The sequence below is a fragment of the Acanthochromis polyacanthus genome, chromosome 19 (assembly GCF_021347895.1).
Source record: "Acanthochromis polyacanthus isolate Apoly-LR-REF ecotype Palm Island chromosome 19, KAUST_Apoly_ChrSc, whole genome shotgun sequence".
Lineage (NCBI taxonomy): Eukaryota > Metazoa > Chordata > Actinopteri > Pomacentridae > Acanthochromis > Acanthochromis polyacanthus.
The window spans coordinates 25,293,071-25,312,780 of record NC_067131.1 but is presented as its reverse complement, the minus strand read 5'-3'; the positions used below and the strand labels follow the sequence as shown (position 1 = coordinate 25,312,780).

At 40.1% G+C, this 19,710-nt stretch overlaps 1 protein-coding gene across 1 annotated transcript in view; it reads right to left on the bottom strand.

The window, feature by feature from the left end:
* dnah9 (dynein, axonemal, heavy chain 9) overlaps nucleotides 1-19,710 on the bottom strand; it is a 213,947-nt gene that overhangs the window by 52,890 nt on the left and 141,347 nt on the right. The window contains exons 55-59 of the mRNA XM_051939132.1: nucleotides 6,346-6,426; nucleotides 5,520-5,699; nucleotides 4,706-4,936; nucleotides 1,253-1,447; nucleotides 45-164 (exon numbers count right to left, since the gene is read on the bottom strand). Of these exons, the coding sequence (XP_051795092.1) occupies nucleotides 45-164; nucleotides 1,253-1,447; nucleotides 4,706-4,936; nucleotides 5,520-5,699; nucleotides 6,346-6,426 (807 nt within the window). The remainder of the gene's footprint in view (nucleotides 1-44; nucleotides 165-1,252; nucleotides 1,448-4,705; nucleotides 4,937-5,519; nucleotides 5,700-6,345; nucleotides 6,427-19,710) is intronic.

Below are 19,710 nucleotides of genomic sequence, written 5' to 3'. Positions count from 1 at the left end.
GTACTGGTTCTGATAATCTGTGACCCTGCTGTTGCCCTCCTTACCAGGCGGTTGGCCAGGGAAATGGTGTGCGCTGTTGATTCTGCCTCCTGTTGGCACTTGAGCTTGGCTGCAGTAGCTTTCTCAAATTTGGCTGTCAGCTTGGCCAGGTTCTCATTAAGGCGCTGATAGGCCACAAACACATAGACACAGAAATAGACATTTAAAAAAAATGGCACTTGTTAAAATAAAGTATGGTCATAAAGAATCCTCTCAAAGACAGAGAACAAAGACAGCAGAAGTCTCCCTATGAAAAAAAAACTTAGGAGAGTGTGAAAAGTTGGGTAAAACTTATCATTCCCTACGCAGTGGATTTATTTGGCATATGGAAGCAATTAGCACAAGGACAAACAGGATTAATCGGTGGAGAGGCACACAGGTTCAGTAGATTAGTTTGAGGATTGCTAATTCCCCTTGGCTCCGAATCCACTCTCCGCTCAAGCGATCTGACTGAGTGGTGAAAAATGACAGTGAGAAGTCATGCTGGATCTGATTAACCGTCGTCACTCGGCACTCGGCAGGTTTTGATGTAAGCTGCCGCAGCGTCCAAAGTCCCGCACTGTGCTGGGGCTCTCCGGCACTGTTGGGCTGAATGTCAAAAGCCACTGAGAAACAATTATTTACAGCCGCTTTTATCAATAGGGTTTTTAGGTTGATGGATTTGGTTTTGGATTAATGAACAGTAAAAGCCTTTAAAAGCACTTACACCAGCTTTGTATTGATGAAATGCTGGCAGTATATCATTACTGGAAGAGCTCATGTGCCAACTGTCACTCAAGCGATGATAAAATAATTCATATCCTGAGTTTATGGTTGTTTCTATTTTATTTCACGAGCATTAGATTCCTATTAAAGTGCATATCCGCAGAGTTTAATAAAGTTGTTGATCCATACTGATGTCTCCAAAATCTTTTATTAGCTAGATGTTGAGTTTTCTGGCTTTCACAAGTCATTTTTCAGCTCTCAGTCTTTTGTGAGTGAGCTCAGCAGCTACAGACATTTTTAGTGTGTGTCAAATAAATAATAAGACACAAACCAAGAACATGCCTTCAAAAGACAATAAGTAATTTCTTTAATAAAACTGCAATATCATTTCAGAGAATATATCTTCTGGATTTCAGATATCAAAGCTGTCTTCTTTTGAAATAGATACTTGTCATGCAACAAATAAACTTTTCATTTCCTGCCTACTCAGTCCAATGCGGTGGCTTACTTTGATCTTGCTCGTGATGCCAGTGAGCTTCTCCTGTGCAGCAGCTAGCTCTGCATTGGCCTTGCTTAGAGCCTGACGTTTGGGTTCCACCTCACAGTAAACCTGGTAGAACTTGACAATGTTTAAAACCCAGGAGCAGAGACCTGCTGCTGCATACGACTTGGCCGCCACCAGATCTGGCTGGAACTCTGGATCCTGGAGAGGATCACAAAGATAAAAACACAACTGTATAAATGAAAAAAAACAAACAAAAACGGATTAAACATGTCATCAGAGCTCTGTTTCATTCAGTTCCAATGGAGGGCTGCAAGTACAGTATGTTAGTATGCTAGCCTACAAAGCCAAAATGCCATAACTATATGTATGTGTGTAAATGTATGTGGTCAATACTATATTAAAATGACAATATGGCCTTTTGGCATTTGCTAAGCTTAGACAGATACTACCAACTGATTGCACACATTTCTCAAAAACAAGACTGTGGTGTCAAAACCTTGGTTTGCATACAGTTTCCAAAACTCTCGCACTCTTTTTGCAAAAGACTGAACACAATTTATTTTTTGCTCATTTGAAAACATTTTTTCACTCATAGCACACATTTTTCAAAGGTAGAATATGGACACTGTTCCAACACTGCTGTCACAATTAAGACACAACAGGTCAAAACTGAAAACACTTTTGCCAATGAACTGCACCCTATAAAACCTGATGGGAAACAGCATTAGCTGTTCAAAATGCAGTCTGACGGTTAGGATGGCACATAGAGTAAATTGTTTCAGGTTTATTGTGGTTTACTTTACATGGTATGTAAATGTTGTTTGTCACTTCACTGACATGTATATACTGGAACAATACAAGCAGTCAGAAATGTTCTGAGAATGCTGTAAAAAAAATCTCATGCATAATTCTGGTTCACAAGTGCTAGTAAAATTACAGAAAGTGTACATGACTGACTTTTTCTCTGTTTGGTGTGTGTTTGTTCCAGAGAGTTTTTCAATTGGATTCTGATGATACACATCACTACATCTGGGACAATGTTAGCTTTCATAGAGGACTATTTCTTCTGGAATGGTTCAATATGAACCCTCAAGTTATTGTGTTTTTTTTGCCACCATATTCTTCCTTTCTGAATCCAGTAGAAGAATTCTTCTCTACATGGAGGTTGAAGGCATATGAGAGGCAGTCATACATTCAGGAAAACCTCTTGCAATCAATGGTCTTGATGTGGTGTTTCTGTTGATGCATGCCAGGGCTGGATCAGACACACTAGATCTTTCTTTCCATGTTTCCTGGCCAGAAAAAACATCGCTTGTGATGTTAATGAGGTCTTCTGGCCTGACCAGGCAGAAAGAATTGATGCAGACATGGTGGAAATATCTGCATATTGTATTGTGTCTCAATACAGTGCTGCATTTTTTATCTAACATTATTTTTATTTGTTATGTACAGTCTGGCACAGCAATGGCCCCCTCTGGTTCATTTATAGGATGCATTTGTGTTTAATTTTTCATTTTTGAGTACTGTATCATTGTTTTTATACCTTGTGAAAACACAGTGAGAGGAGTGTTTTGTATTTAGCAGTGCAGTGTCCTACTTTTGCTTTGTGTGTGTGCTAATTTTTAAAACAAAGTTAGAATTTTGACAATAAAGTTTGCTTTTGACACAAGTGCAGTGCTTTGTGAATTGTGTCCTGGTGAGGTGTTTTGGGAAATGTGTGCTATTTTTCAGGAAGAGTATCGTATCAATAGAGAAAAACTGTAAATATGGCTTTGTTGAAAGAAGAAAGAGTTAAACTGGTACTTCTCCGTGGACACAAAGGATGGACATATCGAAAGACAGGGTTAAGGTTAGGGAAGTGATTTTCTGAGGCTTGCATAACTTTTAGCCATGACCAGTTCTTTATTTTTGGCTGATACATTTGGTCGTCTAGAATGGGGTTTGTCCATGACACTGTCCGTTTCTTTAACCTCTTAAGCCCGGTCGGCCCACGGGTGGGCTGAAGAAATCCCGGCGTTTTTTTCTGAAAATATGGCCAGGGCTTAAGAGGTTAAACTTTTTAACCACTGAGAAGTACCAGTGGACATGAAAGATATGGGTTTGTCTTCTTTTGACAAAACCATATTTAATCTATGGAGACAAAAAAAATTATAGTTCATGAGATTTCCTATGTGTCCAGACTTTAGGGACCCCCTGTCATGTCTGTATTTAAGCACTTTCGGTGTTTTGACTATATATTGTCAGGTTAGAGGAGAAAATTAGATCCATGAGATCAATAATTATTTTTATTTAAATGGTGCAATGACTTTATTGAAATATAATTGGAACATATTTGTGACATATTAACACATCCATGATAATATTCTTGGCTTTCAAATGTTAACTACACTATTTCACTGGTCACGATGATGACATCACAGGTCAATATTTCTGTTTGAGGACTTTTGATAGGGTTGTTTCACAAAAAGAGTGAGCATACAAATTTAAGAGGAGAAGGTTGTCGAGCACACAGACGCTGAGTTACACTCAGACTGAAGCACAGGACTCTTGTGCTGCAGCCGTATGTCTGAGTGAACATAAACAGTTTTCAGCAGGAACAAAGTCGATCTGCATCCGAGGAGGAGCTGTTTCTGAAAGAGGGTGGGTGTTTTGAGCATTACAAATGTATAGAGTAAGATTAATAAATAACACTCTTAAAATGAAAAACTCCACTGTGGATAAAGTCAGAACAATAACTACATATTTACTTGGTACATTCCCTGCAACCTCGCCCTTGTAACTTACTCAACAGCAGCTACTGGCTACAAGTTCCAAAGTAAGATGTTAAAGCATGCTGTAGACATGGCACACATTGAAGAGTCATTAGGGCAGTAAACTAATTCAGTAATGTCAGTTAAACAAACACCTTTATCAATACTAAGTTTAGTACAATTGGTAATATTGCCCGCCACGTCAAAAGGACTGTAGCATCTGCTGTGAACTCTGTGTGCTTATGATTGTAATGTTCCACGAAAAGATTATGCTTAAGATCCATGGGTGTTGTTTTCTTCACAAACACGTATTTTTGCAAAAAAAAAAACAAAACATTAAATATGTTTTTTTTAAAGAAGACACAGGAAATCACTGTAGACAAACAGTTTCAAAAAAATATCCTGTGAGGTGTTCATAAGGAAGTTAAACTGAATGTTGTCTTCATCTGCTGCACTGACATACCTTGTATCCACTCCACTGAACTCCATAATCAGGACGGCTGTTAAATTTGTAACGCTTCATTTACTGGTTGAATTTTTCTGGCTGTCATTTGGATGCTTGGCAGCCATAATGTGCCACTGTCATCGTAATCACACCCCTGCTGAATTTATGACTTATTAGCTGAGCTTACCAAGTGGCAGACATTGCATGCTGTGTGCCATTAGCGTCGACATTGGTGAGTAAAAGGCTAATTGAAATGCTCGCCTGCAGGTAAGGTTGAATGGCCTTCAGGCATGCCTCTGGGATGTTTTCCTTGTTGAAGTTTATCAGAGAATCCAGGAATGCGTCCACTTTGGCCATCATCACCTTTGCGGCCTTCCAGCTGCGATCCTTTGGGACTTTGCCACCAGGTGCCATCAGGACCATGACTGCTGCTGTGACATTGGTCACTGCCGCCACTGGACAGCCAAACGACTTCAGTTCTGTCAAATTGTTCTGAAGTAGGAGAGACAGAGAAAATAATGGATGAAAATGAAAGGGGTGATTTAATTGAGTTTGAACGACTGCACATCTCTGTGGTCTTTGGGAGAGGGGGGTGGGGGGGTGGGGTGTGGAAGAAAGAAAATGGAAAGGATTAGAATAAAGAAAGAAGAACCTGTGCTGACTTTGAGAAGACAACAGATAATTCTAATTAGGGCATCTTTAGAGAGCTCTAAGCAGTGATTGAACTGTCTGTTCTGCTTGTTTGAACAGAGAGCACCTTTTAAACACAGAGGGTGTTTTTGAAAATCCCCCAGGCTGCTCATAAACCTACACGGCATGTAAAGATGAAGTAAAATGTCTGCAGAACACAGGGAAGACATTATTTTTCAAAGACTTGGCTCAATCCTGTGATTAAATATTCTTTTATACAGTTCAAGGCCTTTGTGGACATAACTTATTCCGGTAAAGCTGTGAAAACAAAATCACAGAAAGAAAAAAGAGCACGACCCCACTAGGGAAAAAGAACAAAACTAAGATGGAAAAGTATGATGGAGAAAATCAATAAGCCACAGCGAGGGATAAGAGAGCAAGTGACCTTATTGAGAGTGTTAAGGGCATCTTGAGCAGCTAGGAGAGCTGGTTCGGCCTTGGCTAAGTCCTCTTCACAGTCTCTCTGTTTGCCTCTGACCATCACAGCGATGTCTGCCACCTTTCGTTCTTCCTCATCAGCCACCGCCTTTTCCTTGGACACCTTCTCAGTTTCTATCCCGACCACCTGGGTACCGCACACAGGATTTATTGCTGAGTTAATGCTGCAAGTTCTATCCGTGGCTTAGTAAACACAGCATAGATCGACTGGAAAAAGTAACCTACTAAAGAAGTGACAGTGTTCAGTTTAAAGAGTAAAGGAACAAACACACACACAAAATAACCCCAAAGCATTTCAATTACAAGTGTCTGAACACAGCACTAAAAATCAGTGAGAGGGAACTTCAAATGCTAATTAGCCCAGAGCAAAGAGCACTCTGAAAAACAATGGACGGCATGGTAATTCTAGCCCTCTGACTGATCTGCTATCGATCAATAACAGAAGATGAAAAAGATCAGGGTTTTGAGCCCAGCTTTCTCAGAATTTCTCACATTGCAGTAAACAGTTTCTGCACTAAACATTAGGAATCTATCTGTGCATAACCCAGAGTGATGAGGACACTGCTCCTGGAATGACAAGCGGGTGCTTAATTTTTAAAATGTCAATTTTCATTTCTCTGAGCACCACAAGGCAAGTTCTATTAAGCTCCAATGTATTAGGAGTCTTATCTACACACATCCAAAATTGTCTGCATGGCTAGATACCACTCGGAATACTGGTGGTGAGTCATGTGAGAGGAAAAGCATTTCATATATATTATATATATTCTTGCCTGGATCAGCTTGTCAGCGTCCTCATTCTTTTGTTTGAGTTCCACTTCTTGAGCAGCAAGCTTGGCCTTGAGGTCATCCACCTATCAAAAGATGAGACAGTGGAGACCAGAGGGTCAGCAGGATGTGACTGGCTGATATTACTGGCGAGCTTAAGATCTGGATGAATGAACAGAGAACCACATTCAGTAGACCAATATGAAATAATCTTTCTGAATTACATGTTCTTCAGGCTATTCCTAAGTCAGGTTTAAGGTTGCAGTAGGCAGACATAAGCCAAAAAAACCAAAACAAAATCCCACCAAAAACAAAAAATCCAGATTTTCCAAATAAAAGTCTTCTGACCCATTGTGCAACTACGTCCTGATCTCATGTGGACTTTATCTTTTAGACACTCTCGTGTGATTAGTATAGAATTTTTGTACAATACAAATACTGCCCATCCCAGCACTCCACAACATATTTTCACAGTTAAAATATGACGTATTTTAACACTTTAATACGTGTTTTCCCACGTTTATATCAGCTAGCTGCTTCATGCCATGGTAAATTACAAGTGCAGATGTCCTGTCACCTTCTATCACTTTTTGTAGTATGAGACTGTTTGTCACCTTCTTTTTCATGTTTTATGGCTTGTACCTCTCTAATACCACCTTCTGCAGATGTCATTAATTGAAAAACGCCTGCATTGCGTCGCTACATTTCATAAACCAAAAAGGTTACTTTTAAAGAGACGACTCAACTACAAGTTAAAAATATATATATATTTGCTTTCTTTCCAAGAGTTAAGGAGAAATAAGATCTATCCACTTTGGATGTTGGTGACTTTGGTACGAGCTTAGAATGAAGACTGGCAGCAGAGAGAAAAAGATGGCCTGGCTCCATCCAAAGTTCAGAAATACACCTACATACACTTCTGAAGTTCACTAATCAACAAACTGCTTCTTATTTGTTTCATCTGTACAAAAATACAAATATGAACAGCTGGTGGTTTGGCAGGAAGCTATGATAAATAATGAAGTCATCATGGAGTCAATCGGCAGTCACATGAAGAGACAGAAGACAGTGAGTCAGCATAAATCCAAAGCAAGTCTTAGAAAAGTTCTACGAGATGTCTGAAACATCTGGTGCTGTTCTAGAAACAAAAGCCGCTCACAGCAAATAATTACAAGATATAGGATTCTGATCTTTTTGCAGTATGCACCAGGTTAATCGTTAAATAAAATAATTAATTGCATAATCTTTGAAAGTTTCTTCATGTTAATTTTAGTTCCGAAACCCCAATATACCATAGAACTAAGCCTCCTCTTGGATGAGCGGTGACATCTCTTCAAAAACCAAAAAGAGTAGCCAGTTGTTTTTTTACTGAACCTCTTAGAATTACCACGACTTGGATAACTGAGAACCTACACAGAATCTCTTAATGGTTGTGTAACAAAAAATGGTGTTTGAATAAAAAATTCTGAAGACAGAAGGGGCCTAATAGGTCTTTGTAACGTTTTGGAGTTCTCCATCAAAGTAAATATTATCTATAACATTACTATGATGAAGTTGTCTTACTGTAATAGAGGCAGCTGTTTGAAAGTCTCTATTCTATGTTTGATGACAGCAATAACAACAATACAGTGACCCTCTCAAAACAGGGGACATAATGTGACAGTGCTGCTCTGTCTGTGCCTTCCTTTAGACAGACACTAACAGCGAAGCCTTTTCAGCATTTCACACAGAAATGGAAAATTAGAATACATTTTTTTAATAAAAGAATTCTGACGTTAGAAACTAAATTCAAATAGTTACACATAATTACAGAGATGATTATCTATCTGTGAAGTAATAAAAAAATAATAATTAAAAAACCCATATTAATTAAGGTTTCAAACCCAAATAAAAAGTGAAATAGAACTGTGAAGAGTTACACACATTACAATATCTTACTGGGCCTTGTTGCAAAGGCAAAGGGGTGTCTCAGCAATAGTAGATGTAGGTGTGGCTGTTGTTCAGTGGGTTGTTCTGAAATTGCAATTAGTGAACAACTTCACAAGTCTAAGGCTACGTTCACACTGCAGGCTTAAGTGACCCAAATCTGATTTTTTTGCCCCTATGCGACCTGTATCTGATCTTTTCATGACAGTCTGAACGACACAGATCCGATTTTTTTAAATGCGACCCAGGCCACTTGGATACGTGGTCCTAATTCCGATACGTATCGGAACTTTTGCCATGCGACTTCAGTCTGAACGGCCAGGTCACATTTATCCGACCTGTACGTCATTGGTACACGACAAACGTCACTATTCTCCGTTCAAGCAAAACACATTTTCGGGCTGCTGAAGGCGTGAGTCTTGCTGTGAGAGTGTTAAAAAGAGGCGCTCACATATATACGTAAAGATCGCCCTTGTCATTCAAAAATTCTGAATGAAGTCTGCATGTGTGAAGCCTCTCACATCACTATCCCACCACTCCTAGCTGCGACTCCACACCCACACAGTTCTCTAGATAGACGTTGCTGCCACTGCCCCACAAAACGCCAGGGCCAAAATCCTGGCTCTCTTCCTTCTTGACCTTCTCCTTAAAACGATTAAGTTATAAATATGCTGGCTCCGGCTAAACAACAACTTTAAAATGGCCAGACATGCTCTACTGTTAGCGTCCATGTTTACTTCCGTAAACACTGGACACGCTCTCTGCGTGTCGTTGTTGTGTCCTCTTCTGCGCATGCAGGACACTTTTGGGTCATGCGAGGTTCACACAGGAGATCACATACAAATTGCATTTAATTGGAAAGGTGAACGAACTCGCAAAAAAATCGGATTTCACAAAAAAATCGAAATTGAGCATTAAGCCCTGCAGTATGAACGTAGTCTAAGTGACTCTGGGTAAGACACTAAACCCCAGGCCCCACTAGTGGTGTATGAATGGGTGAATGAGAAATCGAAAGTACTTTGTAGAATCTAGATGAGGTTAGCAGGTGCTATGCAAATTGTTAACCAACTGCTTTGCACAGCACCATAGAAAATTTTAAATCTATTAATTACAACAAGCTTGGTCATTTCCATGTATTTCTATTTGTTTGCATGGGACCATGATAAACAGACTACAGGAACACTGCTCACAAACAGTTCCAACCACGTAGCTTTCAGTAAAATCACTATTCTATATTTTCAATTATGAGCTGATTAATGATTGGCCAAATTAGTATACCGATCTCTGCCCTAAGTGCTGATGGGCTTTTGTGCTCCACCAAAACAGTTCCAAACTCTGAGGCCCTCTGAAGGTGCCCTATAGGCATCAGCTGCACTGTCGCAGGTTGATGGTTTGTCTCTGTTTGTAGGTACTGACCAATGCTGACCTGGAGTCCCCCACAGGCCTACAGAGGCTGAAAATGTTGAAATGTGGAACTGTTCCTTTAAGTTACACATACACAAAATATAAAAGGGAAAATGTACACACCAACAAAAAAGCTTCTCCAGTCCATATAGAGGAAGAGAATACCACAAGCAATGATATGAGGGGGCTAGTCAATAGCACATGGGGTTGAGCTATTGACAATCATCTATTTTTTTCCTCATTAAATTGTGTAAGTAGCAATCATTGTGTATATCATGGACACTAATGAATCTAATGCCATCATCTAATTGAATCTGTCAAGCAGCTTTGACACACTGATAATTTGTTTGTGTTGTGTGCATCAACACTGGATCATATTAACAACACAATCCCTGATCACGCTTGATGGCAATTTAATCTAAACCTCAACATCTTCTACGTTCCTCAAAGCAATAAATAGGATTCCGTGGCTCAGGAAAGTCGAACAAATAAGCTTCACAAAGGAGCCTAAACCTTTGCAGATAACATTTTGTGCCCTGCAGGATTGTGCTACAGACCATGCATGTGACCTTTAATCCATTGCAAGGAAAAAATCTAAGCCTGTCCAAGCGGATAAAGGGGCCAAAAAGATGAGTGGCATGCACATGTGGAAAAAATAAAAGCGTCAGGATCAGGAGCTGCTATCAGCATGCACACACATGCACACAAATGCATAGGCCAAAGATGATCATAAAGAGAAATTATAGCTGTTACAAATTCCTCATAACTGCCTTCCAAATAGGGCTCTGTGTTACTGTCCGACTCCATCAAAACGTTGCACTGGGGAAATAAAAACAGACCGTGTTTCATGCTTGTCTTTCAGCTAATTAACAAACAGGAAATCAGGCCGGTGGGAAGACGGTCCTTTTGGGTTGTGACGATTCCATGCAAAAAAAAAAAAAAAAAAAGATTCGGTCGAACATTAGACGAGCGCTGAGTGAGCCATCAACATGATGAATAGGCAGCGGGGTAGACAGGAGGGGGAGGAGGGGAAGAGTGGAGAAAAGAGAGCAACTAATTGGTGGGAGACATGGGTGATATTCAATACATCTGAGCTGCTTCTGTGTTTATCTGCTGGAAATCCGAGCAGGAAAAACACATCTCTGTGCTCCTGACAGTCTTCATAAAACAACCCACTCTAACTCCCTGTTGCTCGGAATGTAAATGAGAACAACTGTTTCTTAAGGCAACATAAGACTTGATACCAAAGCAAGAGACTCTACCCATTCATCCACGTATGACGGCTTACGGACTCAAAGAACACATTTGAAATCAACAGATTTTAGTAGTTTGGGATTTCAGTGTTTGGCATGCATTAGCGTGGTGACTAAATATAGCTTCATTCATGCAACAAAGAGACATCTGGCTGTTGGTACATCTGGGGGTGGGTGGGTGGGGTGTCTAATGTTTTCGGTTGTTATTCTTTTAAGGGAAATCCCTCGGTTTTCGTCTTTCCCAATGCAAAGAGCTGTCAGGAGTCAGCTGCTACTGATAAGATTAGGTTAGAGTGATTACATCTAACACCTCCACACTTCAGTAGGAGCTTTTTAACTGCAAACACTAACTGCTGCTGCTATTAATACTATGATTACTCATATTCTGATTGCTATTTCTACTTTAAATTTTTTAAATTAATGTATGATGTTTACAATGATTACTACTTGAACTATTACTAGCATTGTGCCAGTTTCTGACGACACTACATTATTTTCTGATAAGACAGTTACAGTGTCAGATTAATTGGCTGCTATAGAGTCATAAGTCTTTGTCATGACTTGGCCGAGAGACATGACAGATTCGATTCTGATCCGCAACCAAACATAGAGTACATAACAGAAATGAGTAGATGTCACGTAAATGTCACATGCTTTAAAATACTATCACCTTCCAGTAATTGTATTACTTTTAAGTTGTAAAGTAGGTATTTACTCATATGTCAAATTAAAAACAAACAGTATAGATTCATTACATTTAAAATACAGCCCCCATAGAAGGTTACAGAAACTCTGATTTCCATTTACAACCCCTGTGCCATGTCTGAAGCACATGTCCATCTATTTTTAAGATTTAGAAAATGCAAGTAGTGCACTGTCTGTGGCCTTATTTTAGGAAGAGCAGTCTGACTAGTGGTATCACAGCTTATTCTATACTTATTGATTAATGCAGCAACTGTGTTTCTACTGCTTTATGTTGGTCACCGATCCTCTTCTGTCCTATTCCATTTTTGTGAAGTTTCACAAGTTCTTTTCCATGACCAGCCATGATGCAGACATGCAGAGAGACATGATCCACAGATGGAAACGTGAGGTCTGCTGCTTACAGGGCATTTCATAACCATGTTCTTGCAATTAGGTTATAATAATCTACTTGTCTAGCCTAGCCGCGCTAGACCCATGCTCTGAAGACGCAAGGGTCTAGGCACGCTCGACAGGGAGGGAGGCGGGCTAAAAGGTTGTCTGTCAAATCACTCTGCAACAATTGGGTAGGTATACAACCAATCAGTGCAACGAATAGGCTCCTAGAGCGCCGGAAGTCAGAGGATACGGTAGTTCGGTGAAGCCTTATTTATACAGTCAGTGGGTGAAGCTCAAGTATATTACAGACATGTTAACAGAAAGATTATTCAGAGTCGGTGCTAATGGAGCTCAACGACTGTTGTCGTTTTTGTTGTCGACCCTGGCAGAGAATTAAATTCGTTGCCGTGGGTTGTCTAGCGCGGCTAGGCTAGTTGTTTCCGGTTGTTTCTGTCAGAACCATCACGCCTCTGTCGTCACTTAGTTACACCCGCCTTCTGACTCTACACTTCATGGTGATTCGTCCGGCCAGTTTTAGGAGCATCCAACCTCGAGCCTTATGGAGGGTAACTAGACCCACCCTGGCAGAGAATTAAATTCGTTGCCGTGGGTTGTCTAGCGCAGCTAGGCTACTACTTGTCAACATCAACATATATTTTCAATAGTGTCAGGTAATACAATTCTGAATCACAGATACATGACATTTATGAGATATTGCACTTATTTCTGTTGGATACTGTACAACAGAAATCACATGTGCATTGCACCAAGAGGATAGTATGGTTACAGTGTGTGTGTTTGATGGTATGTCGTAATGCTACTTTACTACTGCATATTACAATAACTGCTATTACTACTACTGCTAGCACTATTAAAACTTCTACTACACATAGTATTACTTTCTCCTATTACTCCCATTACAAACTAGTACTACAACTGCTACGATAATTATAATTATTACAAGTACTACTAATAATTTTCTACATCACATTCCACATTTACTATTTTCACTAATTGTACTAGTGTTACTTATTCTGCTACCTGTATAAAACCTATTACAAATATTTATACTGCTGCTACCGCCGCAGTATACACAAATATCAGTTCTCAAACCAAAAGCAGCAAAAGGAAGGACACTACCTCCACAAAAGTGAAGAGGAAAAAAACACATGGAACTAATGTGTCCTATGGGGAGCAGATGACTCATACACTTACACGGCATCTCCTACAGTCCCCCCAACACACACATATACACACACACACACGCACGCACACACACACAAACACAGATACCTTGCTATAACCCTCCCGATCCTTGTATATCATGACCATGGAAGCCTCTGGTGAGCCACAGTTTCTGTTGCACAGAATGTTAAATAACAGTACTTATAATAGGGCAGCCATCAGTGCAGATGCACTAACAAACACAGGCTGCATTAATGGTGGCTTGCTGCTGTAAAGAGTACGCTCTCTAATTAGAGGGCTCCTCAATTACCATACGACCCTTACATATACCCTTACGCACACACACATATATATGTATATGAATGTGCGTGTGTCTGTATGGTTGTGTGTCTGTGTGTTGATTTCTACAGTAAACAGGAGTCGGGAAACAAAACACAGGACACTCTGGCTTTCAACACTGACGTCACTGATGTGTACGGGGTGTGCGATTTTATGCGGGTGGGAATGTGTGGGCCTGTTTATGCAAAGCAGTGGAGATGCATGTTGAGAGTGAAATTATGCGCATGTGTGTGTGTGTGTGTGTGTGTTTTTGTGTGTGTGCACGCATGTGTGTGTGGTTTTACATTCACTCACACAGTATAGCAGACCCACTATAATTAGGGCCGCTTCGCACACAGATTCCATGCTGCATTATTCATATAGCTCTCTTCTGTAAAGGTGTAGAGATGCTAAACATTTGAATAAATGGATCCAGGTGTAGATATTAGAGAGGGAGACATTAAATGATGCAAATAGTCATGTCACAGAGCAAATACAAAAATATCAGCTAGGTATTTTTCTGCTCAATGCATAGCTTAGTAAGGGTAACCATCTGTGTGTGGCATACAAATAGTATGTACTAAGTGGGATGTTGCAGTCTACCACTATTTTTACTAATACTACAACTGCTTCTACCATTATTACTACACCTTCTGCAGCTAATACTATTATTACCACAACTACTACTGTTGCCTCTGCTTCTACTACAGTATTACTAATACCTAAAACTTTTACTACAATATAAACTATATAATATCATAGCACTACAACTGATTTGACTGATGTAATTACTACTATTACTACTGAACTGCTGCTGCTACATTTTGAAGTTTCTCTCCCTGTTCTAACCAGTCCGATTGCAAGTTTTTGCATCAAAATTTCCTTCATAATGTGCACCAGCCAGTGTATGTTCTATTTCACGATAAAAGAGGCTATTTTATTCTATTCGTACTATATCGCCTCCACTATCACTGCTGTATTCCTAATGTCACTACAGGCATAATTGCTACTACTTCTACTAGACACTAATCTACGAATACTGCTACTGCTACCACCAAAAGTACGAAAGCAGTGGTCACTCTACACAGACGTGCTTTTCTGTGTAAAATAAAGCGAAGTTTAGTGGGTGGCCTGCTGTCGCTGGTGAGCTAAGTGTTCTTAGGTCTGGCTAGTTCTACTCTCAATAGTCCTCTCAGTTTCTCTCCTTTGCAGCAGCGCTTTGGCCACCTCTGACAAGTTCAGTGACTGAATAACCAATGTTTCCGTTTCAGTGAAAGCAACTTCTGTGGACATCTAGAGCGCAAATGACACAGTTTGCGTGTCTTTAGTTGACCTCTCCAAAATCACAAAACACCTGTCATGTTTTTCCTCATTCCCTTTGGTCTACGATTTCACAGCTACTATAAACTGTATGTTTAAACACAACTTTAGTATGAGGAAGATAGAGTCAGGTTAAATTATAACGATAATGACAAAACATTAGTCGGAGCTGAAAATTCTTTCTTTGAGTTTTTTAAATACCTGCAGCGTCATACAGCAGCAAGATCCATGTAAGTGTCTCCAAAGAAAGAGAGCACATGTGGAACACCAGAAGCAACTTCATTCAAGTTATCTCCTGACATGGAGAAGGATCAGTCAGCATCTAATGGTAAAGGACACTGTGTACTTCTCTATACCTTAGACAGGTGAGCTGACACACACCGTAACAGCTGATCAACTACAGCTAAATCATTTGTTACGTAGCTGAAATCTAAAATCCATCACAACAGGATTAATTTAATGTAAAAGCCTGATCTGTGCACTCAAGTCTAAATATTCTTCTGTCATATCCATTTATTATTATTATTATCATTATTATTATTATTATTATTAGGGATATTTTAGCTTTTCACAGCAGAATATTTGCAGTAGTGACCTTAATGTGCAGTTAAGACTCTGGGTTACTTATCAGCAGCCTCTTGACCTTATATCCACTGGAGCCGTACCATGGCTTACTACGCACAATGACTCCAACTTCCTACACGCTGGGACAAATGGACAAAAATAATCTCCCATTAGTGTAATATATTCATGACAAAAAATCGGCCTAGTAACAATGAAATACATTTTATTGCATTATAAGTTGTTGTAGTTTGCTCAATTATTGTCACATGTGAACAATGAAATCATAAATAAACTGGATATATGGCCTGTAGGGGCCAGAGAATTCCAGAGAATTGATGGAGAAATCATTGCTCTGTTCAGTTTACTTATTTCTGGTATATTGCTTACCATAGTACAACATTCTTCATAAATAGCTATTTAAAAAAGGTGCCTAACCGAACAAGCTTGCTAACAGTCAATGTGTACACTTTATTTAAAAGTCGTGCTTGTACCACTGTCTCTCGCCTCAAAATTGTCTGCAAACTATTGTTTGTGGAGCAGTTTATACTGTGAGAAAGCTTCCTCGATTCTAGACTGTGAAAGGTCAGCACTAGCATGACAGCTTGACGATGGTCATTAGAATGAATTCAAAGTTTTCCAAAGTTTCCCACTAAGGGAAACCATGTTACAGAGTAATTTCACCAGCTTGACTGAATCCTCTGATTGCGAGGATTCCACTGGAACAAATTGTGTCCATTATACTACTACCACCACTCCAAAATGATAATGCAATACGTAAGGGGAAAAAATACTGCCAAGACAAAACTTGATGAAGGAAAACAAAGAAAAAATAAGGATTAAAAAGAATGTTTAAAGGCAGAAAAAAGTTTAAAAAAAGAGAAAAGAATAGAGAACAGCAGAATATAACCCTACAAAATCCACAGGGGAAAAAAAAGATAAAAGACATAAAAGGGCATGTTAAAATAGGAACATACAAGCTGCTAGTAATAGTGCTTTATTATGTAAACAAAATGTCAATTAGTCAGTCTGAAGAGAGATTCTATTCGAGACATCCTACAGACTGGAAGATTGTTGCAACCAGCATAAAAAATATCCCCCCATGATTTTAACCTGGACTCTGTATAAAAAAAAAATTAAAAAAAAAGAACTAAAAAGGCTAACCCAGCAGATCTTAGAGGCCTTCTGACGAGTGGAGTTCTTTGATGAAATTTGGTGTCTGGTTATGTAGAGTCTTAAATGTAAAAAAAAGAGATTTTGACATGGATTGTCAAAGAAGCTCACAAGTGCAAAGATGATCTGGGTGATGTGGGAGCATCTGGTCTTTGTCAGAACTCAGACTGCATGATTCTGCACACACTCAAGCTGAGCTACGGCTTGAGCATGAAGACAGCGAAACGAGGCATCAGAACAGGCGAAGAATATAAAACGTTGCTGAGAAATAATAAAATACATTGAAATTGCAATATAAATTACAATAAACAATGCATTCTGTAGTATAAAGTCTTCCAAGACAAGAGGCTGACCGCTAGATAAACAGCTGATTCGTTCTGTAAAACCTTCTCTACTGCAGTGGTTCTGTCAGGGCTCCCTCGTCACCCCCGTCCTTCCCACCTGACATCCCCAAATACCCCTTTTCCCCATCTGTTTCCTCCCTTTCATGCTCCTCTCCCCCTCTCCTGTTCCTCTGCCCTGTCTGTCTTGCCTGTCTCCCATCCGCTCCTCTGCTCTGTATCTCCCCCTACAGCCCGGTGCCTGAGTGGAGTCTAGCTTCCCAGCTGACTCCACTCAGGCAATCAACCACCTCCACGGCTCCCGGACAGCTGACGATCATCACACTAATGACTCACCTCAACAATAAGAACCGGCTCATCCTTCCACTTCCTGCCAGATTGTTGAACAAGAACCACGCAGTTCAGTTTGCTCTCTAGCCTCTCACAAAATCTGTTTGAGTTCCTGCCTTGTTGTCTTACATTGTTTTTCCCTGTTCCTCACCTACAGACCAGCTGTCCGGGATCCCCGCCATCCTCCTTCCCCTCCGGCTCTCCCCAAGACTAGTCATCACCGGTTTCCCCCTCCTGGACCTCCCGTTCCTGCCTGGACCCCCCGTTCCTGCCTGGACCCCCGTTCCTGCCTGGACCCCTTCTGCCCCCCCCCCCCCCCCCCCGTTTCTGGCCAAAACCCTCCCACTACACCAGCCGCTCCTTCACTCTGGATTTCCCCCCACCGTGCCATTATTCACCCCCCAACAATAAATCACTTTCATTCAGCCAGCCTTGGTAGTGTGGCTTTCTGCTCAGGTCCAACCAGCTCAGACCGTGACAGGTTCTCAGCTTCGGGGCTTGATATTGTTTTCCATTCCAGCCATTTATACTGACAATAGCTGTGCAATGACAGCTGAATGGCATTAAGTGGTGTGGAATGAAACCAACAGTTCCTTAGTTTAGATACAACCAAAGCATGACGAAATTAAAAGCAAAGTTCAGATATTTTAATTCTCATAATTGTAAGTGCTTAAATTTGCAATCTCTATGTCCATTTTAGAGACTGAGAAAATGTGGTTAGGTGGCAAGCTGCTCCAGAATTTACTGCTGTTAACAGAAATTGTCAACGGTATAATTTCTGTTTTTTCCTAAAGTCAAACTTCAAGACAAGCTTTCTGGACCTTTAACACTCCATGGAAGATGAAACTATTTCCAAAGCTTCACACTACTCACTCTACAACCCTGTACATCTTCAAACTACAAAGCTAGCATTGTCAGAATAAGTAAAATAAGATCCAGTTTGAAATATACTCAAATTTTCTATAAAAGGCAAGCAAATGTCTTATTTTTTTTCTTGACAGTGTGAAGACTAAGCGAGGGGATCAAGGATGTTACATGGAGGCGTTTGAGAAGAGAGAGATGTGACTCAGAGGTACTCTGTAAGGTGGACTGGACAGTTTCATGCCACAGTCATAGAAGCAGCACTGAGTTTGCTACTCCCTTTTAAGATATGGGATATGTAACATTCCCGGCATAATTAATCAGTTACAGTGACAGTATTCTGTCATTCAGACATTGTTATCTTTAACATTGACATCACATTAACAACTTCATTCAGATACACCCATGACAGCGACTGGAGAGTCATGTACAATATCTGCCATGCACAGGAGACTGGACAGTGCATAATGTGACACCAGTAATGTCCACTTGGGATAAGGTAGCAGCTCTTCCGATCTGTCTGACCATTATAGGTAACGATGTTCTACGTCAGTACGTCATAATCTTGTGTGTGCCTATATGTGGGTGCGTCAATATGCAGTTCTGACTTGTACTATGTTAAATGTTCCTAGGTCTGACGCAGTAGGATTGCTGTCACAACTTTTACAAAAAGCTGACCAGGGTGCTCATTTAGTCATGAAGCTGATACATTCAGATGCTGCCAGATTAATGTTGAATTGAAATCTCTCATCTCCCAATTACCACAATTTGTGTCAACATGGCACTTATTCCCTTAGTCAATAAAATATGAACCCAAAGACATGGTGCACATATTGAGATTCAGTCTGACATAGAGAATATCATTAACTCTGTTTGTCTCTAAAAACAAATAAAAATAACAGCATTTCTATTTTTTTTTGGCAGTATCAAGGTAATTCAGTAATCCAATTGTCAAATCCCATGTTCACACAGTAAACAGGACATGCTAACGGCTAATTTAGTATGCACTATACATACACATCAGCAGTCACATGGCTGATCCACAGGATTTGACCCAACAAAAGAGCTACTGTAGCACAAAATGCTGAAAATTTTAATGCTGCTATGATAGAAAGGTGTCAGAACACAACTTGCTGTGTATGAAGCTACGTAGCTGAAGACCGGTCAGAGTGTCCATGCTGACCCTGAAAAAGGTCAAAGTTTTGGCTTGGCCTCCAAATCCCGAGAGCATCTGTGGGGTGTGCTGGAAAAACAATGTGATCCTTGGAGGTCCTACTTTGCAAATTCCAGCACTTAATGGACCTCTGTCCATTTTGACTAAATAATACACACAAAAGTTCATTTTGCAGTTGTTTTCAAATCAGATCTTAAAGAGGTTTTTCAAATTCCTTCAAGCTTGGTCCCCAATTTCATTTCAGGTACCGAACAAGTGGTAAGATCAGTTTTCTGAACTAGTGGTGTCAATGTCAAGATCAAATTTCTGCCCTCCACCTTTAGGCCAACATGGAAGAGAAGTCCTTAAATTGACAAGAGAAATCACGAATCATTTCTTCAACAATTCCATGGCAAACTCCCTCTGCTGATGCAGATATAGTATTAAACAAAGCTCCAGAATCAC